At 38.6% G+C, this 25,930-nt stretch overlaps 2 protein-coding genes across 6 annotated transcripts in view; one reads left to right on the top strand and one right to left on the bottom strand.

Moving 5' to 3' along the window:
* The first annotated feature begins 5,109 nt into the window (after positions 1 to 5,109).
* On the top strand, positions 5,110 to 15,598 carry lysmd2.S (LysM, putative peptidoglycan-binding, domain containing 2 S homeolog). The gene is made up of 3 exons (XM_018255436.2): positions 5,110 to 5,547; positions 6,314 to 6,657; positions 15,021 to 15,598. Exons 1-3 carry the CDS (start codon positions 5,251 to 5,253, stop codon positions 15,058 to 15,060), a joined length of 681 nt encoding a protein of 226 aa, XP_018110925.1. The 5' UTR covers positions 5,110 to 5,250; the 3' UTR covers positions 15,061 to 15,598.
* Positions 15,599 to 17,042: 1,444 nt separating this feature from the next.
* The window catches only part of scg3.S (secretogranin III S homeolog), a 31,804-nt gene continuing 22,916 nt past the window's right edge, over positions 17,043 to 25,930 (bottom strand). For all 5 annotated transcript variants that reach the window (XM_018255434.2, XM_041588300.1, XM_041588302.1 and 2 more), the window contains 4 exons: positions 22,778 to 22,861; positions 21,041 to 21,166; positions 20,018 to 20,098; positions 17,043 to 19,451 (listed from right to left, as the gene is read on the bottom strand). In XM_018255434.2, coding sequence (XP_018110923.1) covers positions 19,333 to 19,451; positions 20,018 to 20,098; positions 21,041 to 21,166; positions 22,778 to 22,861 — 410 coding nt within the window. In that variant the 3' untranslated portion in view covers positions 17,043 to 19,332. The remainder of the gene's footprint in view (positions 19,452 to 20,017; positions 20,099 to 21,040; positions 21,167 to 22,777; positions 22,862 to 25,930) is intronic.

Genomic DNA, 25,930 nt, shown 5'->3' with positions numbered 1-25,930 from the left:
AATAATCACAAATTACCACAGGAGGGCACAAAAACATAAATGATGGAGGAACAGCAGAATGTGAAATGGAATCTCTGACACCCAGTGAACTCCAATTGTTGGCACCTTTACTATCTGCCTTGGGCATACAGTCCCTGGGCAGTTATTTGCTCACTTTACAGAAAGTGTTCTTGAAGTACATAAAATTAGTTGGATGGGATGCCCAATGCCAAATCAGATAAATTGGAGACAAGTAAATATTTTAGTACTGACTCGGTTAGGTATAACAAATCCCCTTGCTTGTAATGTAGCTGTATCTGTGAGCCCATGACTAATCGCCCTGAATGGGTGCGAAACGCGTAGGGTGGATGGAGATACAGATTTATATACTTTTAACTTTGTATAAATAAAATATTCTTTTAATTTAATCTCTGGTCCTGTGGATCCGTTGAGTGCCGGTCGGCCCTGCTTTCTTCTTTGCTATTTCTTTACTACCAGACTTTACCTCTCTGGCCATTGAGTGATCATAGGAATCTGCAGAGAATCGTGTATAAATGCCACCAAAACTAGTGACTGTAGAATTAGGCAGATGACAATATTAGATATGGATTGATCTGTCTATATTCCCCTATTCCTCATGAAGATAGGGTTTGGGTAATGAAAAATGTTTCAAATAGTTTAGGCTTTCAAATAAACATAGGAGTCTATGGGCGGTAAGTAATGGACACAGAAAACAAATGAGTAAAAATTAGAATAGAAAATTACATTCCACAATGTAAAAATGTAGTTTATTGCACTGTGAATTATGCATTGAACATTTTAAAGGACATGTAAATCCTATATTTTTCTACCATGTATGTATGTACCAAGTTCGTCACATCTCCCCCACCCAAATGGTATTATTTGTACTGCATACAACTCCTCTGTTTGCCAGCGTCATTACATTTCCCTAAAACAAATAGCAGCTTTAACCCACTGGCCATTTTCCCTCGGTGACACATCATCAGTGCATTGATAAACAGCACATATGCAATGGTAGAATTTACCATGATGACAAGTCCTGCATGGATTGAGCACTGCAATGGTTACTCTGAGTTCAGGAGACGGGGTTAGTTTCAAGGACGGCTCCCTAAATTCAGTGCTAGGCTCCCTGGTCAAGACTGCCTGTAGCAGCTGCCTTTGGCCTGGGGGGAAAAGCCCTCAGCTACTTAGATGTCAGGCAGGCAAAATTGGCAGAGTTCAGGATAGCATGATTAAGTGCCCTGGTGGATACGAAATGCGTAGGGCAGATAGAGATGTAAGTATACATTTTTAACTTTGTAAAATAAAGATATATTTTTAATTTACAACTTTTCTGGTGGATTCGTTTGAGTGCCGGACAGCACTATTCTTTCTTCAATTTTTCTAGAGTTCAGGATAGACAGGCATGGATCAAAACCAGGATATTCATAGAAAAAAAATGCACCCAGGAAGATAATCAGATTAGACCTAACAACTGGCAGCAATCACAAGCCCCTTTAAATATTTTTGCGCCAAGGACGTGATGACGTCACGCGCACGGCACGTAAAACCCAGAAGTGTGCCCCGCGCGTGCCCTAGGAGTCACCGGCAACTAAGAGGAAGAAGCACCATGCGGCAAGCGTCCCCTTCGGCCCACTAGACCACCAGGTTATGTTACAGGTAGGATTTAAATATATGAGCAGACAGCTAGAGCAGAGTTTCTGTGGGAACCAGCAATGCCATCTCTTCATTGGATGCTAGACTGGAGAGTATGTGAGTTGAGAATAACTGAGCATGCTCAGTAGCCAACAGCCAAATGAAATTCCTGAGGGAAGGGGCTGAGCGAGACAGACGAATCATAAGTGATTAAGGGGAGCAGAAGGAATCCTAAGTGATTAAGGGGATGCTGCAGCCTTACTATTAACCTTTGAACAACCAGAGTGGCAGGTATTTATCGACTTCAAAGAGGCTCTTCAGTGATTACATTTTTGTGTGAGGGGTTTACATGTCCTTTAAGACTTGCTTGAGGGAGGCTATTTTTTGGGGGGGATTGTTTGTGTTGTGTGACTTTTCAGTATAATACTGTAGGAATGAAAACAACCTTTCAAGGGGATATTTAAAAAAACAAAATTGATTGCTAGGTTTGTAACAATTTTTGCTAACTTTAACAAGAGGCAAGTCTTTTCCACTCCATTTTCCTGTTCACATATTTAGAAACAATTTTGTCCTTTATAAAAGTCACTTTACACGCATTATAGGGAATCAGGTTCCCAAATGTGAATTTTCTGCTTTGTTGCACTTCAAAACACTCACAGTATTGGACACCTGAATAACATCCTGGTTAATGTGTACTCAGGAGCAAACTGGAAAAATACAGCTCATTGTGTAGCTACAGCTATTGCATTAGTTAGCTGTGGGATGGGAAATTTCAACACCTCCATATAAATAAACTTGTTTCTCTGCTTAAACAGCTCTGCAAACTGTAAACTGCAAACTGTAAACTGCAAACTGTATGGCCGCAGCTTCTCAAACCAGTAAACCGAGCGTTCAAAATGTATTTTATATTAATTTAATTAATAGGTCGTGGTAACAAAATTACTCATGTGTATCCATAAACTTCACTGGTGTAACATGCTGTGTAAGAAGTGACAGTGGTCAGTCGTGCTTTTTTTACATGAATTGTTTCATACTGGGCTAGATATGGCACACATCCTTCTTGTCTCGCCTCAAGCCCAAAATGTTGCCCTGTAACCACAATAAAGGCACCTTGTTCACAGTTCAATTAGAGAGCGGCTTGTAAATATCGTGAATTAAGTACATTTGGTTGTAAAATATAAGGATATTATAAGTCACAAGAAGTTCCATGACCATATATTTCCCAACAAGGGGTACTTTATTTATTATAATACGCTAGTTTTAGCGAGTCATGTCAAAAAATGACATCACTATGCTCCATATATAACTGATGACATCACCAAGAGCTGTTTATAAGGATATCATTTACAGGATATTCATGGCTTTTGTGTATTATATTTGAATTAAATTTTCTCATCTCTATAGTTCTTGAATTGTTTGCCTTTTTCCAGCTTTCAAATGGGGATCACTGACCCCATCTAAAAAAAACAAATGCTCTGTAAAATGACAAATTTATTGTTACCGCTACCTTTTTAAAATTCATCTTTCTATTTAGGGCCTCTCCTATTCATATTCCAGTCTCTCCTTCAAATGAATGCATGCAGGTTTGGACTGGAGCCTTGGGGGCCCACAAGGGGGCCCCCTTCCACCAACCTCTGATTCCCTGTCCCTTGGCGATTGTATGCGCTGACATGGCGGTGCTGAGCACACATGCACGTACCCCTAGCGCTGGTTTATTTCTTTATGGGCAAGCCGGGGGGAGCAGTTCATGGCGGTGCTGCGTGCGTATGCATGGACAAGTCGCGCTGGTATATTTCTTTATGGGCCAGCCGGGGAGCAGGCCCCCTGGGTTTTTTCCAGTGTCCCGCCAGCCAAGTCCGACACGGAGTGCACGTTTGCTAAGGTAATTTGCACAAAGGTGAACAACACCTTTAAAATATTTAATCAATGTCTCAAAGATACTCAAAGAAACAACACACCATAGTGTTACCATAGAGTTAATTTACGGTGCAACCATGCAAAAATAGGTGCAGTCATTGGGCAAACTGACACAATTTATTAAAGGTACTTGTATCCACAGACAAGCGCCAATGCATGCAGTTGATGCAGGGTAACTCTGGAGCTACCGCCAACTCAAAGGTAGAAGTAGTGGCAGCATTGTGCCCAGCATCAAATCACAGCAACATTTCCTAAAGGATGAGGTGCAGATGTCGTTTTAACAGCGATCGCAGGAAATTACACTATCGTGACTTAGAAAAGAGTCACTACAATTACAGCACTTGGGCTTCAGCAGATTTTAGTGCATCTGATGCAACTGTACCAAGCACAACACCCCCTCGTGGCAGCAATGACACTGAAATAATGGGGGAAAAAGTTATAGAAAACATGTTGATTTGTGTCCCAAATTGCACCCTGCACTTGAAGTTGTAAATGACCACTTACAACTTTTGCAAAGCTTAGTGAAAGGCTTGTGTGAGCCTAAAATGTTGCCATGTGACCTAAGGCACCTTGTTTACACTTCAGTTAGAGTTCTGCAAGCTGCTTGGGAACTGTAATGAAACATTAGAGATGTTTCATTACATCGGAACACACAGGCCTTCACCAGCAGAGGCCCCTTCAAGACTCAGGCCCCCCCCCCCCCGCATTGCGGGGTCTGCAGGTGCGTTAGTTACGCCACTGAAGCCTTACTTTTGGTACATTTATTCCTATTTATTGCCCAATATCTATGTACCGTGGATAACTGGCCAGTTAGGGTTACCTCCTTTTTCCAAAATGGGCCCTTGATGTGTCGGACTTGCCCACCAAGTACCAGGAAAACTCCCAGTGCGCCCGGGGGCCAGTGGGCCCTCATGCTGCTAAACATTTGGCCTATTTCATGACCATTCCCTATTTCTATGAGAACAAAGAGGCTAAATTGATGGAATAATATATAGTATGTATAGAGGTTGAGTGCGGAGAAGAATAATAATAGTACTGAGAGTGGCGTGAGCCCCTGGTCTAGGGATTTTTGGTGGGCCCCTGGTGTCCCAGTCCAACATTGGGCCTTTGCATTTGAAGGCCCAATAACTAGTGTCTGTCTAGGCATTGTGCAGCAGCCCCTATAGATGCCAACCCAAGCCTGGCTGTGACATAAATGGGCAGAGTGGTAAAATGTATGATTGAATTAGAAGGGAATTAGGTGAGAGGGAGCTGGTAGAGGAGACTGGGTCAGATCAGACCTGTGCTGGGGGAATCAAGGAGATAGATGGACTCGTTTTTGCAAATTAAGCAAAATAAATTAGTAAATGCCGATCCTACCCTGGACTTGAAAGGAATTTTACCAACTAGGCTGTCAAAATAAAAGTCAGTTGGCAACACTATGGTCCGTTCGTGGCTCAGGTTTATATTCCCATTGTGTGGTATTGATTAGTAATTGTCTCTTCAGCCTGATACTGTGCAACGGGCCAGTGTATGGCACCAGCTGACATCTAGTGACTCCTGCAGTGTCAGCCACATCAGCCAATAGCCAATTAGACTACAGAGAGTGAAGTTGCAGATCTCCCGCGAGGGAACAGACGAGAAGGGACCAGAGCTCAGAGCTGTCGGCGTAGTCCTGCGGGATGGGAGCTTAGCGCCCTCTGTCGGCCAGTGCGGGAGATGCAACAAAGTGGCTCCTGGCTGTGTTACGTTGTCCTTTCTCCCCCGCAGACGATGGATGACCTTTCACCGGTGCTTCAGCCGCACAGGGAAGGAGCCTCCCGGTATGGCTACACCATGTTTCCAGGACTTGAGTCCGAGTCTGAAGCCGAGTTGTCCCTCAGCCTGGCCATCACCAAAACCCGCTCTTACGGGAGCACAGCCAGTGTGGCGGCCCCCCTTGCCGAGAAGTACATCGAGCACCGCCTGAGTCCCAGTGATACTCTGCAAGGCATCGCGCTCAAGTACGGGGTGACGGTAAGGACATTCCAGCGATGGGGCCTACACGCAGCCATGATTGGTGGGATAGGTGATGGGCGGCCTAATAAGTCTCCTGCCACTGGGAATGAAGAGTGTCCATCCTGCGGCTCCACATCAGCTGCTGTGGCCAAAATTGTATAGACACAAGCATTACCCATGCTCCCTAGGCAACAGGTTCATTAGCAGGGCTTCTCCCCCTTCCCCAGTATTGATTGCTGCTGCTGCTCAGCTGACTGGAGCCTTAATAAGGAGGTACATTAGAGAAACTCACTAGAGCTCATCATAGACATGCACATTTTACCCTTGTATCCCACAAACGCCCATACGTTGCAATCCTAACCCCTAACCCCTTCCACTAACTAGATTAAATAAAGTAGTAAAAGAACAAATAAGACAATGTTCTGCCCATGACAGCAATTGTACGTAAATTGTCAGACAAATTAATGTGACAGTCACCCACTGATCTCGTCAGACAGGCAACACACGCACAGATATTACCGTCAGACGACAGAAATCTTCTAACTTGACCGATCACCATGGTGCGAAAAATGTCAGGACCATCCACAGATTCGTACGATTTTTCGTACCATAGCGATCGGTCATTCAGGTGATCGGACAAGTTAGAAGATTTATGTCGGCTGTATTTTCAGTTTTGTTTTTTTTTTTGCAATTGTTATATGTTCACATTGTACTGGTACTGCTAATGGGTAAATGTAAGTACTATTTATGTTTTATCACCCACATTTTCTTACTTTGATTTTAGATGGAGCAAATTAAAAGAGCCAATAAGTTATTTTCTACCGACTGTATATTTCTGCGGAAGTCCTTGAATATTCCAGTTATCTCAAAGAAGGTCTCCCTGTTTAATGGACTTGGCTCATTGGACTCTCCCGAGAATGAAACCCAAGATACTTGTAGTTCTCCAACAGAAGAGTCTGCATTAGCTGAGGCTCATACTGTCTCTATAGCCAGCTCTATACAAACAAATCAGCCTATTGTTAGGTCAGATGAAGAGCTGTCAGCCAAAGACTTTCTTCAGAGACTGGACTTCCAGATAAAGAGGTCTACTCAGGCAGCCCAGAGGCTAAAAGAAGAAGAAGACCTCAGGTAACCTGGTAGACTGTAAATGGAGAGTGCATTTTAATTATTGTTAGAATTTTCTGCAGAATTGCAACAGGAGAGCATGTGCTAGCACAGACTTATGTATGGGAGTTATCTTTCCTATGAAGAGTGATATTATATCTTAGTTTGGCAAACCATACCCCAAAGACATTATATCATGCTCCATGACTCCCAGGCCAGGTCTTCCAATTGTTTCTTTTGTAAAAGCAGTAGGGGCCCTATTGGAGGTGATAAGGAACTATTAGTAAGACAAGTGAGACAATAGCCCTTTAACATGAGCTGAAGTTGGGCTTTGGTCTGATAGGTGCAGCAGGATTCTCACTTGTCTCCAAAAGATATTTTACTACAGATAGGGTTGCCACCCGGCCAGTATTTTACCGGCCTAGACGGTAAAACACCTGCCGGAGCCTGTATTACTTATTTACCGGCAGTGTAGTTGCCGGTAATTTATAATACCGTTAAAAAAAGCCCTTGGCCCACCCTAAATTCGCTCAGAACTTACCTTTTTTTTCCAGCCTTCTGGCCATTGCGTGTGTTGCATGAATTATGTGGCTCCGCCCCATTTGCCATCATGTACCACCCCATTTTGCATCACAGACCACCCCTTTTGTTCCCGCCCCCCACCGGCGGGTAACATTTTTCACAAAAGGTGGCAACCCTAACTACAGACTGCACTGTCTGCTTAAAAGAAAATCTAATGCAGCCCCAGAAACAGCAGGAAAGAGGTGAGGGACATGACTGCTTTGCAGGGGATTGGACAATGACTCTTCATTAATATAAAATATTATTTTATAGCAATTATTGTTTGAACAGGCTTTATTTTCAAGGAATTAGTAAAAAAAATACCGTTGTAAGAACATATTTAAATGTAATTTCATTAAACTTCCCTTTAAATTAGAGTGAACTGATGGGGTAAAAATAACTTTAGTACCTGTAGTGGATGGTGCAGTGGTCTTTACAAACAAGTTGTGGAAGCTAGATGATTATATTCTATTACTACTGTAACTATGTGTTTTTACTTGCTAAAAAAAGCATACAATCTGTTGTCTATGCAGGTATTTAATTAGTGAGAATCACTAATTCCCAGGCTCCAGAGCTATGCTGCTATTAAAATACTATCTTAAAAAGCTCTGCCTCCCTCCATTAAGTGTGGGTAAAGTGCCTTTCTGTGCCTCCTGGATCACTTTGTGCATTATCTCCTTTTATTGCAGTCCTCCTATAACCCCAGGCCCCATTTAGCTGCCCCTTCCCACTCCCTTTCATACCACTGATCAGTATCTGTGTACCAAAAAAAATGCAGAGTTCATAGCTTCTGACTGTCTTCTATGCAATCTCTACAGCATATGAAGTTAAAGTTTCTGTGGACCAGGCTTTAGCTGTGCATGCTTTGTGTCAGGATAACATACCTTCCAACAATTTGAAAACAGATAGAGGGACAAAAAGTTTTGGTGCGCACAGCGCAGCGAACATTTTAGACCATGCCCATTTTATGGCCACAACCCCCAATTACCATGTAAATTTTTACAAAATTTGTCAGGTTAAGGAACGTTTTGAACACATTTCTGGGTGTTTTAGGGGCAGGTTTTTATGTGTAATTAAAGTTTTGCTAATGAAGGCGAATTGCCCTTTAAGCTGCAAGTCACAGTTTCCCCAAGAGACCTGCTTATCTTAAATAGTTACAATTGTTTCTTTGCTTATCTTAAATTGTTACAAATGTATCTAAGTGCACCTGGCACATATTCTGTTTTAGGAACATTGTATCTTTTTCTGGCTGTTCAGTGCAGGAGATCATAGGGAAAGTCAGGAAATTTCAGTAACAATCCGGGACTGCGGGTTCAGCTGTCAAAATCAGGACTGTCCTGAGGAAAACAGGACAGTTGGGAGGTATGGGATCACACAGCAGAGAATTTAAAGTGGCATAAGATGGGACATAAAATTACTAGTCAACTGCTGTAGTCTTTAGAGGCCTGTCAAAAAGGGCCAAAAACTCTGGAATATAGCCCCCAGCTCAAAAGGGCACACACATGAAGTCCAAAAATATAAATATTAAAAAGTAGGCATACAAATTGGTCTGTATGCCTACTCTTTAATATTTATGCTGAATAAAGAGTACATTTTTTAACTTTGAAAGAATGTTTTGGAATATATTTTTTTGGACTTGATATAAGATGGGACATGTCAATCCTGCTGCACAACTCTATATTTTTAAAGCAGGTATACAGAGAGGGATGCTTGTCAGAGTAACAGTTGGTGCAGTGAAGGGGACAGTTATATGGAGCCCAGGGCTGGGGGGAGGGCTTTGTTCTCTTTTCATATATGACATCGAAGGTGCAAATTAGGCAGGATGGGTGTAGACCAGGCCCCAAAAGTCAGTATTTAGTGGGCTGGTGGGAGCTGTTTGGGCCTCTGTGTGAGCTGATTGGGCCTCTGTGTACCTGAAATGCCAGAGCCTATTTTAATTCTCACTCCGGACCTGGTGGAGACTGACCAGGTGTAGTTGGAAAGTGGCCATCAATGAAGCACATTTGTAGCCTAGCTTGTTGCCATCCCCCCCCATTAGCACCTTACAGCTGTTGCGTTTGGGTCTACCCGTCATGTTTAGTTGTACACATTCTTCCAGCACACTGCCAATGCTTCTGTCTTTACTTTGTGGTATTATTTTGCCTATGGCATAGCTGAGTGATAAAAAAGTAAGAAAAATTTAGACTTATTCTAACTAGTGTACAAATCCTAAAATCATGTTGTATATTTTGAAATTTGCTCAGCTGAATATAATGGATAAAATATTAATTTATTCCCTTTTTGGCAAAAAATATACTTATCCTCTTCTTTTCCTTTTTTCCCCCTCATTAGGAATTGGGGACACACTCTCCAACTCAGCTTTGTTATGCTGATTTATTCATGTTCAGAATTCATCCTTTTTCAGCTGTCAGACTATGCTTATTTAAAAACATTTTTTAGAACAGCTTGTGTGTCTTCCGAATGAAGCTTCTTTTGACGGAATTTCCTCCTACTCAAATGTCTGCAAGTGCGCTGAGCTGCTTTAGTACAGGATATTGTGTGGGCTCTAAAGAGGATTTGGCTTCCAACAATGTTGATTGTTGTGATAGCTAATAACACTTGTCTTGGACTAAACCTGTCTTGTTAGTACAGCTATTTGCAAATCTAGCCTTCTCTGGACTAAAAGCATCTTTTTAGATGTCTGCAGCCAGATACTAAGAAGGGACCTTCTGATGTTGAACCAGAATATCTATTCAAATAAAGATTAGGGAAACATAGTAAACATCGTAATATTTGTAAACATCGTGGGACTTGAAGTCCACAATCTGTTTGTCATGGACTAATTAGTAGCATGTTTACTAACATATGGTGGCAGAAATAAATAAACTAAAATAAATATAGTAGGCAGCAGAATGCATCACACCTGACCTGCTGTACATCAGCTACAAAAGCTACCTGCTATAGCTGATGTCAGATACCCCCATTCATCAAGTCACAGGCATTGAGTCGTAATATTATTCATTTGAGCCACACAACTGAATAGCCTCTTCGATCTTATAGTTCTCATTGCTATGTTGCTTGCGGAAGCATTTATAGGACTGGGGCAGCTACACCCACCTTAGTGCTTTGCAAATTTGAGCTGCTATGCCTGGCCATTATGAATTTTATATTTAAAGGGGAACTATAGTGAAAATGATAATTTAATATAAGCTTCAGCATACTGAAATACGTTTTCTAAATATAATCAATTAAAAATTCTGTACCGCTTCTGAAATAATCAAGTTTATATTCACTATTACTCTCTCAGCATCTGTTTCTCTTCATTCTCTCTTCATGCAGGAGTTGGGTGTCAGATGAATGATCCAATATTTCTTATAGGGGGCTACTTTTGCCTAGATGATATATTAGAGCTCACTCTATTAAAATCACCAGAAATCACGTCTCTCTACATGCAGGATTTGTGCAAAAGGCAGTTATTTTGTTAGATTTTGTTTGTACTGGAATCCGTTATTTGAGTGAGCTTTAATTCATCTGCTCGAAAGGGAGTTCCCCTATAAGATATATTGGATCTTACTGTCAAAGAATATGACAACCAACTGCTGCAAGTGACAGAATAAATAGAAACAGATGCTGAGAGAGGAATAGTGAAGATAAACTTTATTATTTTAGAAACAATGCAGAATATTTAATTGATTGTATTTAGAAAGTTTCTTATTTCAGTATAATGAAGCTTATATTAAATTTAAAATTTTTGCGATAGGTCCCCTTTACGGTGGAGGATGTATCCTATACCTATTTCGGCTTTCCCTGTGTCTCTCCATCTCCACCACACTGCCATTGTCAGACTTCCAAGTCTTGTTCTGATAACCCCAAACCAATGTCTAGCCCAAATCATTCTAGAATGATGTTGCTACTGTGGCTTCTCTTGCCTGATGAGCTGCACTTGCACAATATGCTTACTGGCAGTTAGTGGTAGCTTTATTTTGGTGACTAATTGTGAAACTTGAAAAAAGGCCATGCAGGCCTGAAACATTGTTTGTTTGAGATCTGACCCAGGATTCCAGTAAAGGCTTTTTATGATTACAAAGACTCGGATGGGGCGGTGACTTCACTGTTTAAGTATTCAAGCCAGTTGGAGTGGACAACTTTGCATGTGCATCTGCCGAACAACTGCCTTACACGACCAATTGTGGCACCACATCCTCTAAGCACATGTGCATCCTGCTAATGCAGAAGTTTCTCTCGTTTGAATGGAAGTGTGTGGGTGCATGAAAGAAGCAGTACAAGAAACGAGTGGAACATTCACGGGCAGTAGCAGTTGCTTTGCCCTTCGCGCACAAACACACCAACATATGTATACATACAAAAATACACACACTCGTTATACTGACAATAATACAGGCAAAGCAGTATTGCACATTATTAAATAATAAATATATGATCATGAGGGCTCTCAGTAGGTCAGCTTTTAACAAAAGTTCACGTTGAGTTCTCCCTTGTTCCACCAGTACTTAAGTTCTCAAAATCCCATTTGTAAGAATCTGACCGGCTTGGTGGTGTGCCAGTTGTATTCCCAGACAGGACTGGTTCGCACAGGACTGGTTTCCCTCCAGCACTGTGATTCTCTGAAGTCTCTGTTGCTTAGTTATGTACCCGTGGCAGCCTAAGCTTTCTCATCACCTGGACTGTGCCCCTCAATGTACTGCAACTTGGCCAAGCCACCCAGTAGTTAAACTGAAAAACCCCTGTGGGATTTTGCTAACTTCACGCATTTTTGGCATTGAGCACGTAAAACATACTCTGCTTTAACTCCCTTAAATTGTTTAGATTTTGTTTATAATGCTCTAAAAAATATGAATGTAAATGTAAAATGATCGTTCTCTTTTAATTTACATGTTAGCATATTATAGAATACTTCTAACCAATTGTTTAATTGGTATTCATTATTTTTATAGTTTTTTTTTTTAATTTACCGTCTGCTTCTGACTCTTTCTAGCTTTCAAATGGGGGTCACTGACCTTCTTCCAGCAAACACTTGGACAATGCAGGAGGCATCTGAATATATCAGGCAAATGCACTGTTCTTTTGCTGTGGCTCTATTTTATTTATATTTTATTTATATTATTACAGTTCTGCATTTGCTGTATCTTGGGATGCAGCTCATATTCTTATGGGTATTCCAATATGTATTGCATTGAACAGTCCTTCTTTGCATATTTCCATTTTGATATGGAATGGAGTGATATATTGCTAGGCTTGCATAACATTTCCTGTAAATCAACCAGCTCAACGTGTTTGTAGTAGATTTATGAAACTTTTTTTTGCTGATGTCTACTGAGAAGGTTGCAGTGGAGAACAACATTAATCTGCCAAGCCTTTATTAATTTAAACATTCAGAGAAATGTTCAGAAATGTACTTTCATGACAACGTGAAAAAGTCTGAATGAAGTGATGCACCTTTGACAGCAGTTCCAGCCGTAAGTGTGTGTGGATAGATCTCTACCAGCTTTATACATCTGCATACTGCAATGTGTTCCCATTACTCTTTGCAAATCTGCCCAACCTGTCAGGTTGCATGGGAATTGTGAGGGAACAGCCTTTTTCAAGTCTAGCTACACATTATCCTATTAGGTGAGATCTGGATTCCAACTCGACCATTCCAGTACATTAAAAAGGGAGGGTGTTTAACTTTGTTGTTTTCCTGAGGCACACAGTCATATTCTGAAACCATTTATGAAAATCTTTATATTAGTTTATTTTTAAATGAAACGGATACCTGAAGTTTACATACCCTGATTTTAAATTTCCACGCATTGTACAGTTTTTTTTTGTGGTCCCACCAATATAAAGCAAAATGTATTTCCCTGATATTTTCCCTTGAAAAATGTAAAATGGGTATTTTGCTGTGTTTAGCTCAGGGGTCAGCAACCTTTACTATCAAAAGAGCAATTTTGCCCCTCGTCCATTAAAGAAAAATAGTCTGGAGCCGCAAAACATAACACAGTTTATAAACTTTTAAAGGTTTTAACCATTTTTTTAACTGTTACAACAACAGAATACAACAAACAGAAGTGCAGTGTGTATGTGTAGGCCTACTTTGAAATAAATTAAACACTGAATAGCCCTATTAAATGCTAGTGTTCTCATCTCTTTAATGTGACTTCTGTTTCAGAAGCTCCATGCTGATCTTCCCTCTCTTGTGTTGAGTGTGTGACCGCTGTAAGGACCATGGTGAATCATCTTGCTACGGCTCGGTCTTACCTGTCACGTCTATACAGCCCACGCACCTGCTGGCAGCTTCCCGGTCTCACACTCAAGAAGCCGCCAGCAGGTGCAGGGGCACCTAGACGACATGACAGGCAAAGCCGCAAGACAGAGCCGCAGCAAGCAGGATGAAGAGCCACATGAGGCTCCGGAGCCGCGGGTTGCCTACCCTTGGTTTGGCTGTTCAACAGCTCTACAGTTTGACATTGTGGCAGCTATGAGGTTGTTGAGATCTAATTTACCCTTGCAACTACAGATGAAGCCAGCTTGGTTCGTTTGTTATATCTAAACACATTTATCCCATTTAAAGGAGAAGGAAAGCCAAAAAAATACTTAAGCTCTAAGTGTTGCCAATGAATAGTGTATATGTGTATATATATATATATATATATATATATATATATATATATATATATATATATATATATATATATATACACACCAGCAAGCATTCCCTCATTAGTTTTGCCCTCAATCTTTTTGCTGCAATTGATTTTTTTAAAAGTTAAAACGTATTAAAAAGCATACCCTTGTTTCTGTCCAGAAAACCGTCTGGATAGGGCACACGCATGCGCAATAGTTTCCAGCTGTGCCGTGCTCATGCGCACAAGGATCTTTTGTAGTGATGACTATGCTCCCCCCTGCCTCATAAATTACAAGCTGACCCTCTGCCCCGCCTCATTAATTAGAAGCATCAATAGCCCGTGCAGCTTCTTCGTTGCTAAGAAACTAGCTTTGAAGCTCCTGCGCTCGCTCTGCTTTTAATTTACAGTCTGTCAGCGAGCTGTGGAGGGGAGCTTAAAAGAAGGGAGTCCGCTATCCGTTCTGTCTGTGAGGTCTGTAGTCACTTGTGGGTCACATAGGAGGCGCATGTGCAGTAAAAGGCTGAAGTGATGCGCATTTTGAAAATGGCAGCGCCAAAATGTTCACAGCGCCGAAAGTTGAGAACGCAGGTGCACAAAAACCGAGTTCTTAATGTGGCGTTTCAGAAGGGGGCCTGATGGCAAACCTAATGATGTAGGTGTCATTTTTTTTGTTTCCTTCTCCTTTAACACAGAAAACTGCATCACAGCATCCCATCTAATTAAAGCATTCACTATCATGAAGCATTTAACACACAAATCCTAGTGGCTTCATCTGTAGGTACTAATTTTAAAGAGAGAGTGGAATATGAATTGGAGATGGCCCAATTAAAAAGATCTGTAATGAAAAGAAATAATAAAATTGTACCCTTACAGAGCAATATGTTTTTTGGATGCTAGGGTCAGTGAAAGCAGGAAAGGAAGAAAAAGAAAGCAAATTAACAAAAATAATTTTGGTCTCATCTGACCAGGCGATATTCTCCCAAAATTTCATTGACTTGAGCAAACTTTTAACAAGCTTCAACATGCTTTTTTTTAGCAGTGGAGTCTTGCGCAGTGAGCTTGCAAATGAACTTTATATGAGTTTTGGAATGGCAATTTACTTGACAGAAATATCTCTTATCCAGAAAACCCCAGGCATTCCAGATAAAAGATCCCATACCTGTATATATTTGCATAAAGATAAATGTTTTGTTTTCAAACCTGTTGATTTGTTTGTAGACATGACAACTCCTATGCAACTTGCTCCTATCAACATTAAGAAACAAGAAGACATCTGGTCTTGGGAAAGCAATGGCTGTGGTTCCACATATACCAAACATCTAATCTGAAAGACTTCCTGTCTGACAAGTCTATTGTCGATATTTTTACTATGATTGCACTGATATTGATTTATTTGCAAGAGTTCAGTGTCCTTATTATATTGCCTTCAAATACATATGGCAGCCTTTAAAACATATATTTATATATTAAAAGCAAGTAATTTGCAGACACGTCAAATGAACTATTAGCTGCATCTTTTGATTTTAAAAAAGGGACATGAATGACATATCTGCACTCCTATGACATTCTGTTACATGGCTGCAGACTGTATTTCATTTGCAATAGTCTATCCATATTTTATTTTCACTGCTCATTTTATCAATAGTTTAGTCACTTTTTTGGGTTATCTTTTTTTATTGCTGTTAAGACCCACAGAGGTATGTTGAGTGCAAATGACTTTCCGGTATTTCAGTGTGATTTTATTGTTTTTTCTGACTCGATTTTTTTAAAAAAAATAAACTTCTTTCCGTGACTTATTTACAGTGGCAGTTATTCTTAATTTTTTTTTAAATGCTTTGGTTATTCTTATTTTTTTTTTAGCTCTGTTTAGTTAATGCTATGCCAGATTCAAGCATTCATCTCAAACCCCTATAAAGTGATTTAAATAAACATTTCCATCAGAATACTTCTTGCAAGATCTGCCGTATAAATGGATTGCTGCCTGAAGTTTAGTTCATGTTCCATAATATCATAGCTGGTATTGGTGAAAAAAGAACAGAATGCCTCAGGTTGTTGAAAATTAACATCATACTTTTTTTTCTCTAGGTTTTCCTAGTATTTTCAAAGCAAGAATGCAATACATTTAGCAAAAGTGTTTAATAAAATACAGTGGAGGATAAGTTTGTTATAATTTAAAAAAAAACAAAAACACCTTTTTAACAGATATATCATTTTAAATGTATTCAGATGTAGAAAAAACAAACATTAATAGGATGATTAGGATTGCATCAAGATGGTTTCTAATTTTGTGGTGATTATCTTTATTGAATTGTGGGTTTTGTTGCATTGTCTTCAATTTACATATAGAACAATTCCTGCTATTCCTAAAAAACTGCTGTACTGCAAGATATGAAGATACTGTAGTTAATATACTGTATCAATCTACAAAAAAGCTGAAACTCTTGCACATTTCCACCATGTTAAGCATCATTTGTTATTTAACCCTAAAATTATAAAAGGTAGAAGTGTGGATCACTAAAAGGGGCAAAATTAATTGCGACTAAATTGCAATCCATCATGAAATGTGATTTCCAGTTGAGATTGCTATACTTTTGCCTTGCCTGAAGCTGCTCACCAAATCCCTGTTTGCTTGCTATATGGTTCTGCTATTAATACAATGAAAAGAAACTCTATTTTTTAAACTGATGTTCTCCTTTGCCTTCTAGCAATACAGAGCATTGCATCTAACTTCAATATTCCCAATTTATAAAGCAGGACCATTTTCCTGTCATTTTTATTTATTTTATGTCAACTTTTTTGTGTATGTTAAATGCTAATCATAGCAAAGCTCTTCTTTGGTGTGCAGTGAAAGCCAGAATAAAATACAATTGTAACTTTACGGGGCAGATGTATTAAGGGTCGAATATCGAGGGTTAATTAACCCTCGATATTTGACTGGCGAATCAAAATCCTTCGATCAAAGGAATAATCGTTCGATTCGAAGGATTTTAATCCATCGATCAAAGGATTATCCTTCGATCAGAAAAAACTTGAAAAGCCTATGGGGACCTTCCCCATAGGCTAACATGGACTTCGGTAGCTTTTAGGCGGCGAACTAGGGGGTCGAAGTTTATTCTTAAAGAGACAGTACTTCAACTATCGAATAGTCAAACGATTTTTAGTTCGAATCGTTCGATTCGAAGTCGTAATCGAAGGTCGAAGTAGCCCATTCGATGGTCGAAGTAGCCAAAAAAACACTTTGAAATTCTATTCCTTCACACAAACTTAGTGAATGGGCCCCTACCTGTTGAGTACATAGCTATGTACATTTTTATAGAACACATATCCAAGCCTGATTTACTGACCATTTTGGTGCATCTCTGCATTGTATGGGGGGTATAATACAATCATAGAATCAGTTTTACTTCCTGCCATAGGGAAAATCTGTTCCTAACTTGAGACTATTATGTCTGGGTTCTTTTTCAGGTTTACTGCATTACCAACATACAGTATAAAGAGTAAAAATAACTCACAGCTGGCATAAAAGTGTGCACTTGTGTTACAGGCTATGGCAGTGATTAGTTCAAGCTGCTATTTGAGGATATCCAAGGCAGCTCCAAGCTAGTCACTGAATTTTTCCTCATAGACTGCCGCTTGATTTTAGTTCTGCCTCATTGCCAAATGAGTGGATCCTGTTGATTTCTTTAGAAATATGGATGAACAGATGATATGTACAATTGGAGCAAGAGGGTAATACAGTCCTCTGGTTGATCTGATAGATTCAAAGTTTGTTTAGGTAGGAGGAATTGTGCTGCATTTTTTGCCCAGAAAGACCAACATCAATCTGATGGGATCTCAAGATATTCTGAGCAAGCAGGTAAAGGGCATTTATGGTCTACTTAAGTTTGCTGATTTGGGAGCAGAAAAAAGTGGTATAAATGTTTAGGGGCTGTTCAAACACTTTTGTAGCATCCTGCAAGTAGACTGCAATCGTTTCTTGTGGCAATGAACTCAATGTGCAACGGGAAGCAATTTCCAAACGGTCTGCGGATGGCCTGACATAGTACCTTATATCTGCTCTTGCAATAATAAAGGCATTAAGTACAGTATCTGACATATAAGGTGACATGCCGTCCATCTATGGTGTCTGTTAAATCCAGTAGAAGATGATGGTTGATGGAACAGTAGATGAAGGAGAGTGTGTGGTGGCTTTTCCAGTTTCAATATCTATTAAGGCCATGACCCAATTATTCTTCTTTATTACCTGGACCCACCAGAAAATCCCCTACTAGTATAAACTAGCTCAACAATGTAATGCTCTTTACAAGTAAACAGCAGCGCATTGCAATAATACAGAAATCCACCCATAGGCCAACCTTTTTAAATTGTTAATAGGAAAACCTTATTAAATTGTGATTCACAATCTGCAATGATTCCACTGTGAAACCAGCTATTGCCACAGTCCACATATTTGGCACCACCTATCTACAGTACAGCTTTCATACTTGTGCTTTTCACTTATCACATATGCCCACATTTGGTTAGTTTCCAATACAAAAGTTTTTCATACAACCATTCTCTCTCTCATGCTGAGCTGAAGGGTAGGTGATCATTCTCAAGGTTGTAGTTAAATCTTGGACCACAGGCCCAGCAGTCTACAGGGAATGTTGCTTTGCCATCAGTTCTGTTTGGTAGTATAAAGCTGCTGCTATCTTTTAAACTAATTAAAATAGAGTACAGTCACAAATGTGCTCAGATGAGCCCTCTGAACTAGTTTCCCTTCATTTTCTTTTGGCTTTAGATTTTTTACAAGTTTAAATCAATGGATGCTAATCCGTGTCTCTTCTGCTATCAGTCAGCTTCATTTCCCTGTTTCCAGTAAATGGCAGGGGTATGCGGAAGTCTGGACATTTCCAAATTGCAGTATACATTATTACTGTAAAATGTGAGCAACTAGTCATAGACACAGTGTTGTCTTTATAGAAATATAAAAACACAGTTTTGAGTAAATTATAGCTGCTATTACTATTGAGATAAGACGCACAAGGACATGGACACTACACTGGTCATGTATTGGTAAGTACCAGTTTATAAAAATGGCCTTAGCACCTACACATTAAACTGATGCAACGGATAGTAAGTATTTATGATGATACACATAAAAAGGGCTAGATTTATGATTGCTCTTTCTTTCTTTTTTATGAGTGATCATAACTAATTTACTACCCATTTGTAGTAACACAGTAAATTAATTTTACTGAATTGTTAAGTTAATTTGTATTTGGTGAATTTTAACAAAATTTTTTGTGGCTTAGCCATTCAGTGGGCAGTTATATTTGCTGCCTTTAAGTTTTAATACCTCATATAACAGAATGGTAGTTGACCACTTAAAGCAATCAAACGCATTAAAATGAATTGACACACTGCTCTGCTTTGATAAATGGATGAATCAAATCCGTCTGGATGCCCTAATTTAAATTTTGTATATTTCCCTTAATCTTTGACCAAAGTGGGGGTTTCTACTTCTAAAGCGCAAGCACAAGTTCACTCTTCACAGGCTGCTGTAGATACGCTTGATAACATTGGCCTCTTCCTTGTCCAAAATTCCTTTTTCTACATAGGAATCTGCCTGCTGGTCGATGAACTGTTTCAGTTTTGAAAGATCATTATCTGAAAATAAAGCAAATAAATAAGTTTTTTTGCTCAATAATAAGACATTTGTTAGCTCTTGTGCATAATAAAATGAAAGGTCCCATTTTCTGTGTAGAAACTGTTGGTATACCATGTTATCTTGAGGCATTAAATATACTGTATATCACTTTGTTATGAAGTACTTCAGTTAGAGTATTATATTTCAGTGTTATAGTGAGTATTTTGTTGTGATATTATAGGAAACTCATTAAAATAAGTCTCCTATAAGAAACAAAAAACAAGGATTGACTAACTATGTTAGAGACCAGTGCTGACTGAACACATACTAGATTCTAGTGTCATGATAACTATAATTCAAAATTTGAAAATAATATTAGGCCCACCCCGTAAAACCAATGGCATTTTTTAGTATTTACCCAGGCTTCTTTTTCTAAACCCCCCCCCCCCACAAATGCTTTTAGTCAGATGGATTGTGCAAAATATCTGTGAGAGTTAATTTTCCCAACCAAACAGATTAGTTCCTTTAAGGAATTTTCCTTTTCAAACATGGCTCATGCAGATGCATATTGTTATATTTGTATTACCTCCTTTGTTTGCCTCTTTGTTATGTTCCTTTAGCCACTCAATATTCTTTCTGATTGCTTCTAAATATGTCTCAGCCTTCCCTGGAGAAAAATAGGAAGCGTCAGTGACTGATGGACAAGATAATTGGTAGCTTTGCGTGACTAAACTATTTTTGGAGTAGGTTCAGACGCATTGCAATTTTCCTTTGCTATATAAAATTAGCTCTGCTCCTCAGAGACAGTGCTATATGGTTCCAAAAGAATTTAAAATTGGCTCTAGATGAATGCACAGCCCTTTATGACCTTTTATACTTTTGCCTTATTGATAGTTATGGATAGTTCTCACCCTTATGTTAACTTTTACTGTATTGTAGAATATCTTAGCACCTTTTCACTTGGTCATATTACACTTTCTTATTTTTTTGTATACAACCTTGTAGTTTTTAACTTTTTTGCTATTCTCTTTTGCCTCTTTCAGGCTTTTTAAATTGAGGTCAGTGATACCAGCAGCCAGAAGCTATTGCTCTATGAGCATACAATTTTATTGTTCCTGTAGCTCTTTTTTATTGTCATTTTTTTACTTTTTTTATACAGGACCTTGTTTATTCCTTTTACATTCTCTTGTTCACACAACTGTCTGGTTGGTAGACCATTACAACCAGATAGCAGCTGAAATTCCAAACTGCAGTACAAAAAGCAAAACAATTAAAAAAAACAAAAAACCATGGTTGCAGGGAGCCCCAGGAGGTATAGGGGCCCCATGAGGCCCAAATTCATGTATCATTTGAATAAATATTGGTAAAACAGGTCAACCTCTAGACATTTTGGGGGCCTGAAAAATAATTAACTGTGGGGTCCAGTAATATCTAAACCTAAAAAAAATGGAGACCAACTGCGACTGTTATGCATTGTTATCCAAAGGAACACATTATATATCTTCTGCAAACATTTTTGATACATGCACATCATGTATATATTTCTATTTATGGGAAGATGATGCACTGACATGACTAGGTGGAAATATAAAAAAAAAGTCAACATTACCTTTTTGTTTTGGTTCCACAGCTTCTTTTGGCTCTGGTTTTGTGGAGTCCTTTAATAATTCATATTCTTTTTCCATTTTAGCTGCTTCTTTTTTTGTGCTGTCAGATTCGTCATTGTTCTTGTATTCTGCACCAAGACATGACAATGGATTTTATGCCAACTATTATCTTGGTGAATAACATAGTGACAGATAATAGTAACGGTGAAAAAAATTTGAGAAACACTCTATGTCATTGTCATACAAAATGTGAGTATAACTGAATGGAATTTTCAGTTGATGGTAAATCAACCGTTTCGTTTCATGTTTCTAATTAGTGAACTTCAGAATTTACAGCTTACAAGGCGTTTTTGTCAAGGAAATTTAATGAACTACTTCTTCCCTTAAGGGACATTTTTTTTAATTGTCTCATAAAAGGAACATTATCGAACCAGTGATTTTATCATGCAAAGCTGGTGATTCATTCCCCTTTACTGCAGTTGGATATGGGTGTTATGAGGTTACCATGACTGCTTCGGGTATCTTATAAATAGTAGCCTGAAACCCTGAAATTGATCCCTTTACTAGTGAATTTCCAAACAGGCAAGGGTATTCTGAAATGATTGTATCCATGTGATCTTACAGTGCTTGTAAAGCTGAACCAAAATCAAGCCCTTGAACCTTAAGGGCTTTTATGGGGTTTTGACATGAGTTCGAGACACAAGATTGAGCATAACTAAACACATCAACTATTTGTTTCCATTATATTCTGCTTGGTTGTACTCATGAGTGGTCAGAGTAACATTTCATTGCACAAATACAGTACATGTGCATTTAAGGAAGGCTAATTGTACACTAGTGTGTGTGCTAAAGACAACCTGTAAAAGTCCACGGTAAGAGGCTTTGAGAGATCTGATACTTGCAAAATTCTCAGAATAGTGTGATTATAGATTTTTCAGTGTGGGTAAAAATAAATGGTCTTCATACATGAACAAGATGTGGATTCAGTCTTTCACTTAGACCATTCTCACTGCTTCCATCCAATGGAGCTATGTATTCAGCCAAAGTAGAAGTAAGAATTGGTCAAAAGCAGAAAATTGCTGCAAATTTGGGGTGCTTTTATTGACATATTGTGTGTTTTGTGTGTGTGTGTTATTGCTGCATTTGACCAAAATAAAGCAGAGGGAGGGGAAAAGGAGGGAAAATAAAGGGGAAAAACATTGTGGGGACCTCTTTTAATCACATGCTTTGCATGTGTCTTCATTTTTGTATAACAGTTCAGTATAGTAAAGTAACACAGAATAGTATATTTAGCTTGGTGTATAAATGTAGGGCTATGTGCTTGTCACAAACAAAATTACAGATCAGCCTGTTTTGGAAGGTGCTCCAAAAACATATTCATATAACATATGGTAAGATGTGGTTGTTTATACTGTATATTGTATCAACTTGTTACTGGTTTGACCACATAAACAGCAGACCAATTTGGGCAGAACTAATGGATGCTGACTTAATGTACCAGTTTATGTTATACCTGCCTGATTGAAACTTTTATAATCCATATTGGCTGAAAATATGATTCTATGTGGGCAGCTTTAAGTCATCTCACGTCATTTTACGTCAAGTCAGTTTACATAAAACTTACTAAATGTTGGTGGAACCCTACTGAAGTCATTATAACTTTAATGTGACTTTCTAATGGTACATTATTGAAGCTCGTACATTCAAAATACTATGCAATGCAAACTACGATGCAATACCTGAGGGTAAAATGCTTCTGGGAGAGCCAAAGCTTTTTCCCAGTTTATTCTTCGCTTGCACAGCTATCATGGTATCCAGGTTTTCTGCAGAAAAATATAGAAAAACAGGTTGATTTCAGGTTCCGCACTGGGCCAAGGCAAATATAGCCCTTAAGCAGGCTTCTGCCTCTGAATATGCTCCCATTAGTTCTCCATATTCTTTTCTGTTTTCAGTTGCCGGAGCTTAAGGACTCTCAATATATGCACGTATAAAAAATAAATGTCACAAAAAAGGCTGATTAATAATTAATTCAGATTCTCATTACATGGTAACTCTGAAACCAATCCAATTAGCATTAGAATCTAATAATTAGCCCTGCAGCATCAGCTCATATAACATGTGAACCACATTTTCTGCTTGATCCTTTGCAATGACTCCTAAGCTATGCTTCTCTACAGCTGCCCAGAGCTCACTGAGCTGACACTCCTAACAAAATCCAAGATGGTGAGCTCAGGCTGGCACATTAAGTTCAGTATATTAATTAAAACATTTCTAGCTATATTTGTTTTTAGGGTTTAACATTTAAGTTAACCTTAAGTATTATAGAATAGCTAATTTTAAGCAACTTTTAATTGGCCTTCATTTTTTTTTGTGTGTGACTCTTTTCCAACTTTCAAATGGGATTGACCCCATCTAAAATACAAATGCTCTGTAAGGCTCTACAGTTAGGGGGTTATTTATCAAGGTCCGAATTTATCTCAATATCGTCTGCTACAAACTCCGATCTAACCCGCTCGGGTTTTTAACACTTATTTATTATTACATTTTCCCGGAAATTTTCTTTTTGCGGGAAAAGCTCAGATTTTCATGATTTTTTGTGTGAATTTTCCCCCGAAATCTCTGAATTTTTTGGAGTTTTCACCCGAAAGCTCAGAAAACATTGTGAAATTGCCCGAAAACCCCCGACACAACCAAAAATCAATGGCACTGTTCCCATTGACTTTTATGCAACCTCGACAGGTTTGAGATGCCGTGTTTTTATATTTGGCCTTTTTAGCCCTCGGGGTTTAATAAATTCCTGAAAAATTCGGGATTTTTTTAAAAGTCAGATATTATTAAAAAAAATTAGGGGAATTTTGGGTATTCGGAGCTTAGTAAATAACCCCCTTACTGTTATTGTTACTTTATATCACTCATCTTACTACTCTGGCCCTCTCCTATTCATATTCCAGTTTCTCATTCAAATCAGTGCATGGTTGCTATGGTAATTTGGACCCTAGCAACCAGATTGCCAAAATTGCACACCGGAGAGCTGCTGAATTAAAAGCTAAATTACTGAAAACCAAACAATAATAAAAAATGAAAACCAAGTGCAAATTGCCTCAGATTATCACTCTGAACATCATACTAAAAGTTAATTTAAAGGTTAATTTAAAATCACAGAAAAGGATTTTCGCAGGGACAAACCATAAAACCGCTAAAAAAACAATTTACTTCTTTAATTAATATATTGTTAGGCAAACAATGTTTGTATTGTTAAAGTTTCCCTGGAGGCCTTCAGCATTTTTATTTAAATATCCAGATATCTGTACTTTTCATATACTGATAATGCTGAATTCTATCTCACTATCCTGGGCTTAATCCAAACATGAATGACTTTATTTGCAGTTCCCATTGATGGTGGCATAGCAACTCAAGCTCTCTTGTGCTATTATAGTAATGGTAAAGATAATGAACATTTCTAATAAAATTTTTTCTTTGTTCATCGCCGCTATAGTCACCCAGTAGTTAGGGAATATTTCTCTGTTCTCTTTCATAGAGACCTAATAGGATATCTGTGCACATGTGGACAATGTTTGCTCTGAGCTCCATTGCTGGAAGTGAGTCATACACCCTAGTACTGTGTATGCACTCGTTGGTTTCCGAGCAACTGATTGTACTAATGGCTTTGCGGGAGGGAGTCTTATCACTATGACGATCGGGTTTTGAAAATTGTACAGACGAAAAATAAGTCCAGAAACATGTTCTTTTAATTCACGTACACTCATTAATGTGTTTGGGGAAGGGAAACACGCTCAAAAAATGCTTTGTCCAAAAAGCAATTACTGGGAGTCTTTTCTGCCTGGTTTCTAGTGTTAGTGGCCCAGAAATTTACAAAGCAGATCAATTGTCAACTTGTAACTTTATTGCTTTTATTATCCCTTTACAGATATACTCTCATTCATTCTTCATTCTGACATTCAAACCCACATGTCCGTGCTAGGATAAGTGAATCCAGCAATTAGCTCTTAAATATACGGGATTTCATCTTAGAATTAACATCTTTATGTTTTAGGCCTTGATCCTTTGTGAAAGTATCATATTGATCTATTAAAGGAAAACTATACCCCCCAAACAATGTAGGTCTCTATAAAAAGATATTGCATAAAACAGTTCATATGTAAAACCCTGCTTCATGTAAATAAACCATTTTCATAATAACATACTTTTCTATTAGTATGTGCCATTGGGTAATCATAAATAGAAAATTGCAATTTAAAAAAATAACTGCAGCCCCTGGGATCATACGATTCACTCTGCACACAAACATACCACACAAACTATATTTGTTAGGTCACATGAGCCAATTAACAGACAGAGTTGTGTCTTTTGCTTCCACACTTCTTCCTGTTACAGTTAGAGTTGTAGTATTTCTGGTCAGGTGATCTCTGAGACAGCACACAGACCATCACGAAATGGTGGCTCAAGGCAAGAGATGTAAAAGGACAATATTTACTTATGTATGTATATATATATATATATATATATATATATATATATATATATATATATACCTGTTTAGTAAGATTCTTTAATATGCCACTTAATATGATATAACTATCTGTTGCTTAAGTATTCATTTTGGGGGTATAGTTTCGCTTTAAATATGTATGAATTTTGTAAATTGTTGTTCTTCTCTCTAAAATTAAAAGAAACCGTAACACCAAAAAATTCAAGTTTTTTAAAGGAATGACAATATAATAATAATTTAAAATATATTACTGTTGCCTTGCGCTAGTAAAACCGGTGTATTTGCTTCAGAAAAAAAAGCTGCTGTGTAACAATAGGGGCAGCCATTCAAGCACAGGATACACAGTAGATAACAGATAAGTACTGAACAATCCCATTTTCAG

Source organism: Xenopus laevis, chromosome 3S (genome assembly GCF_017654675.1).
Source record: "Xenopus laevis strain J_2021 chromosome 3S, Xenopus_laevis_v10.1, whole genome shotgun sequence".
In the NCBI taxonomy this organism is placed as follows: Eukaryota; Metazoa; Chordata; class Amphibia; order Anura; family Pipidae; genus Xenopus; species Xenopus laevis.
The sequence above is the reverse complement of the archived record's forward strand: the minus strand, read 5'-3'. Positions and strand labels throughout refer to the sequence as shown.

Excerpts from the sequence above, each read along its gene's own strand:
- lysmd2.S (XM_018255436.2), top strand. The coding sequence starts at position 5,251 with ATGCAACAAAGTGGCTCCTGGCTGTGTTACGTTGTCCTTTCTCCCCCG. Across the intron at positions 5,548-6,313 it reads CGCTCAAGTACGGGGTGACG|ATGGAGCAAATTAAAAGAGC; the intron begins GTAAGGACATTC and ends CTTTGATTTTAG. Across the intron at positions 6,658-15,020 it reads AAAGAAGAAGAAGACCTCAG|ACATGACAACTCCTATGCAA; the intron begins GTAACCTGGTAG and ends ATTTGTTTGTAG.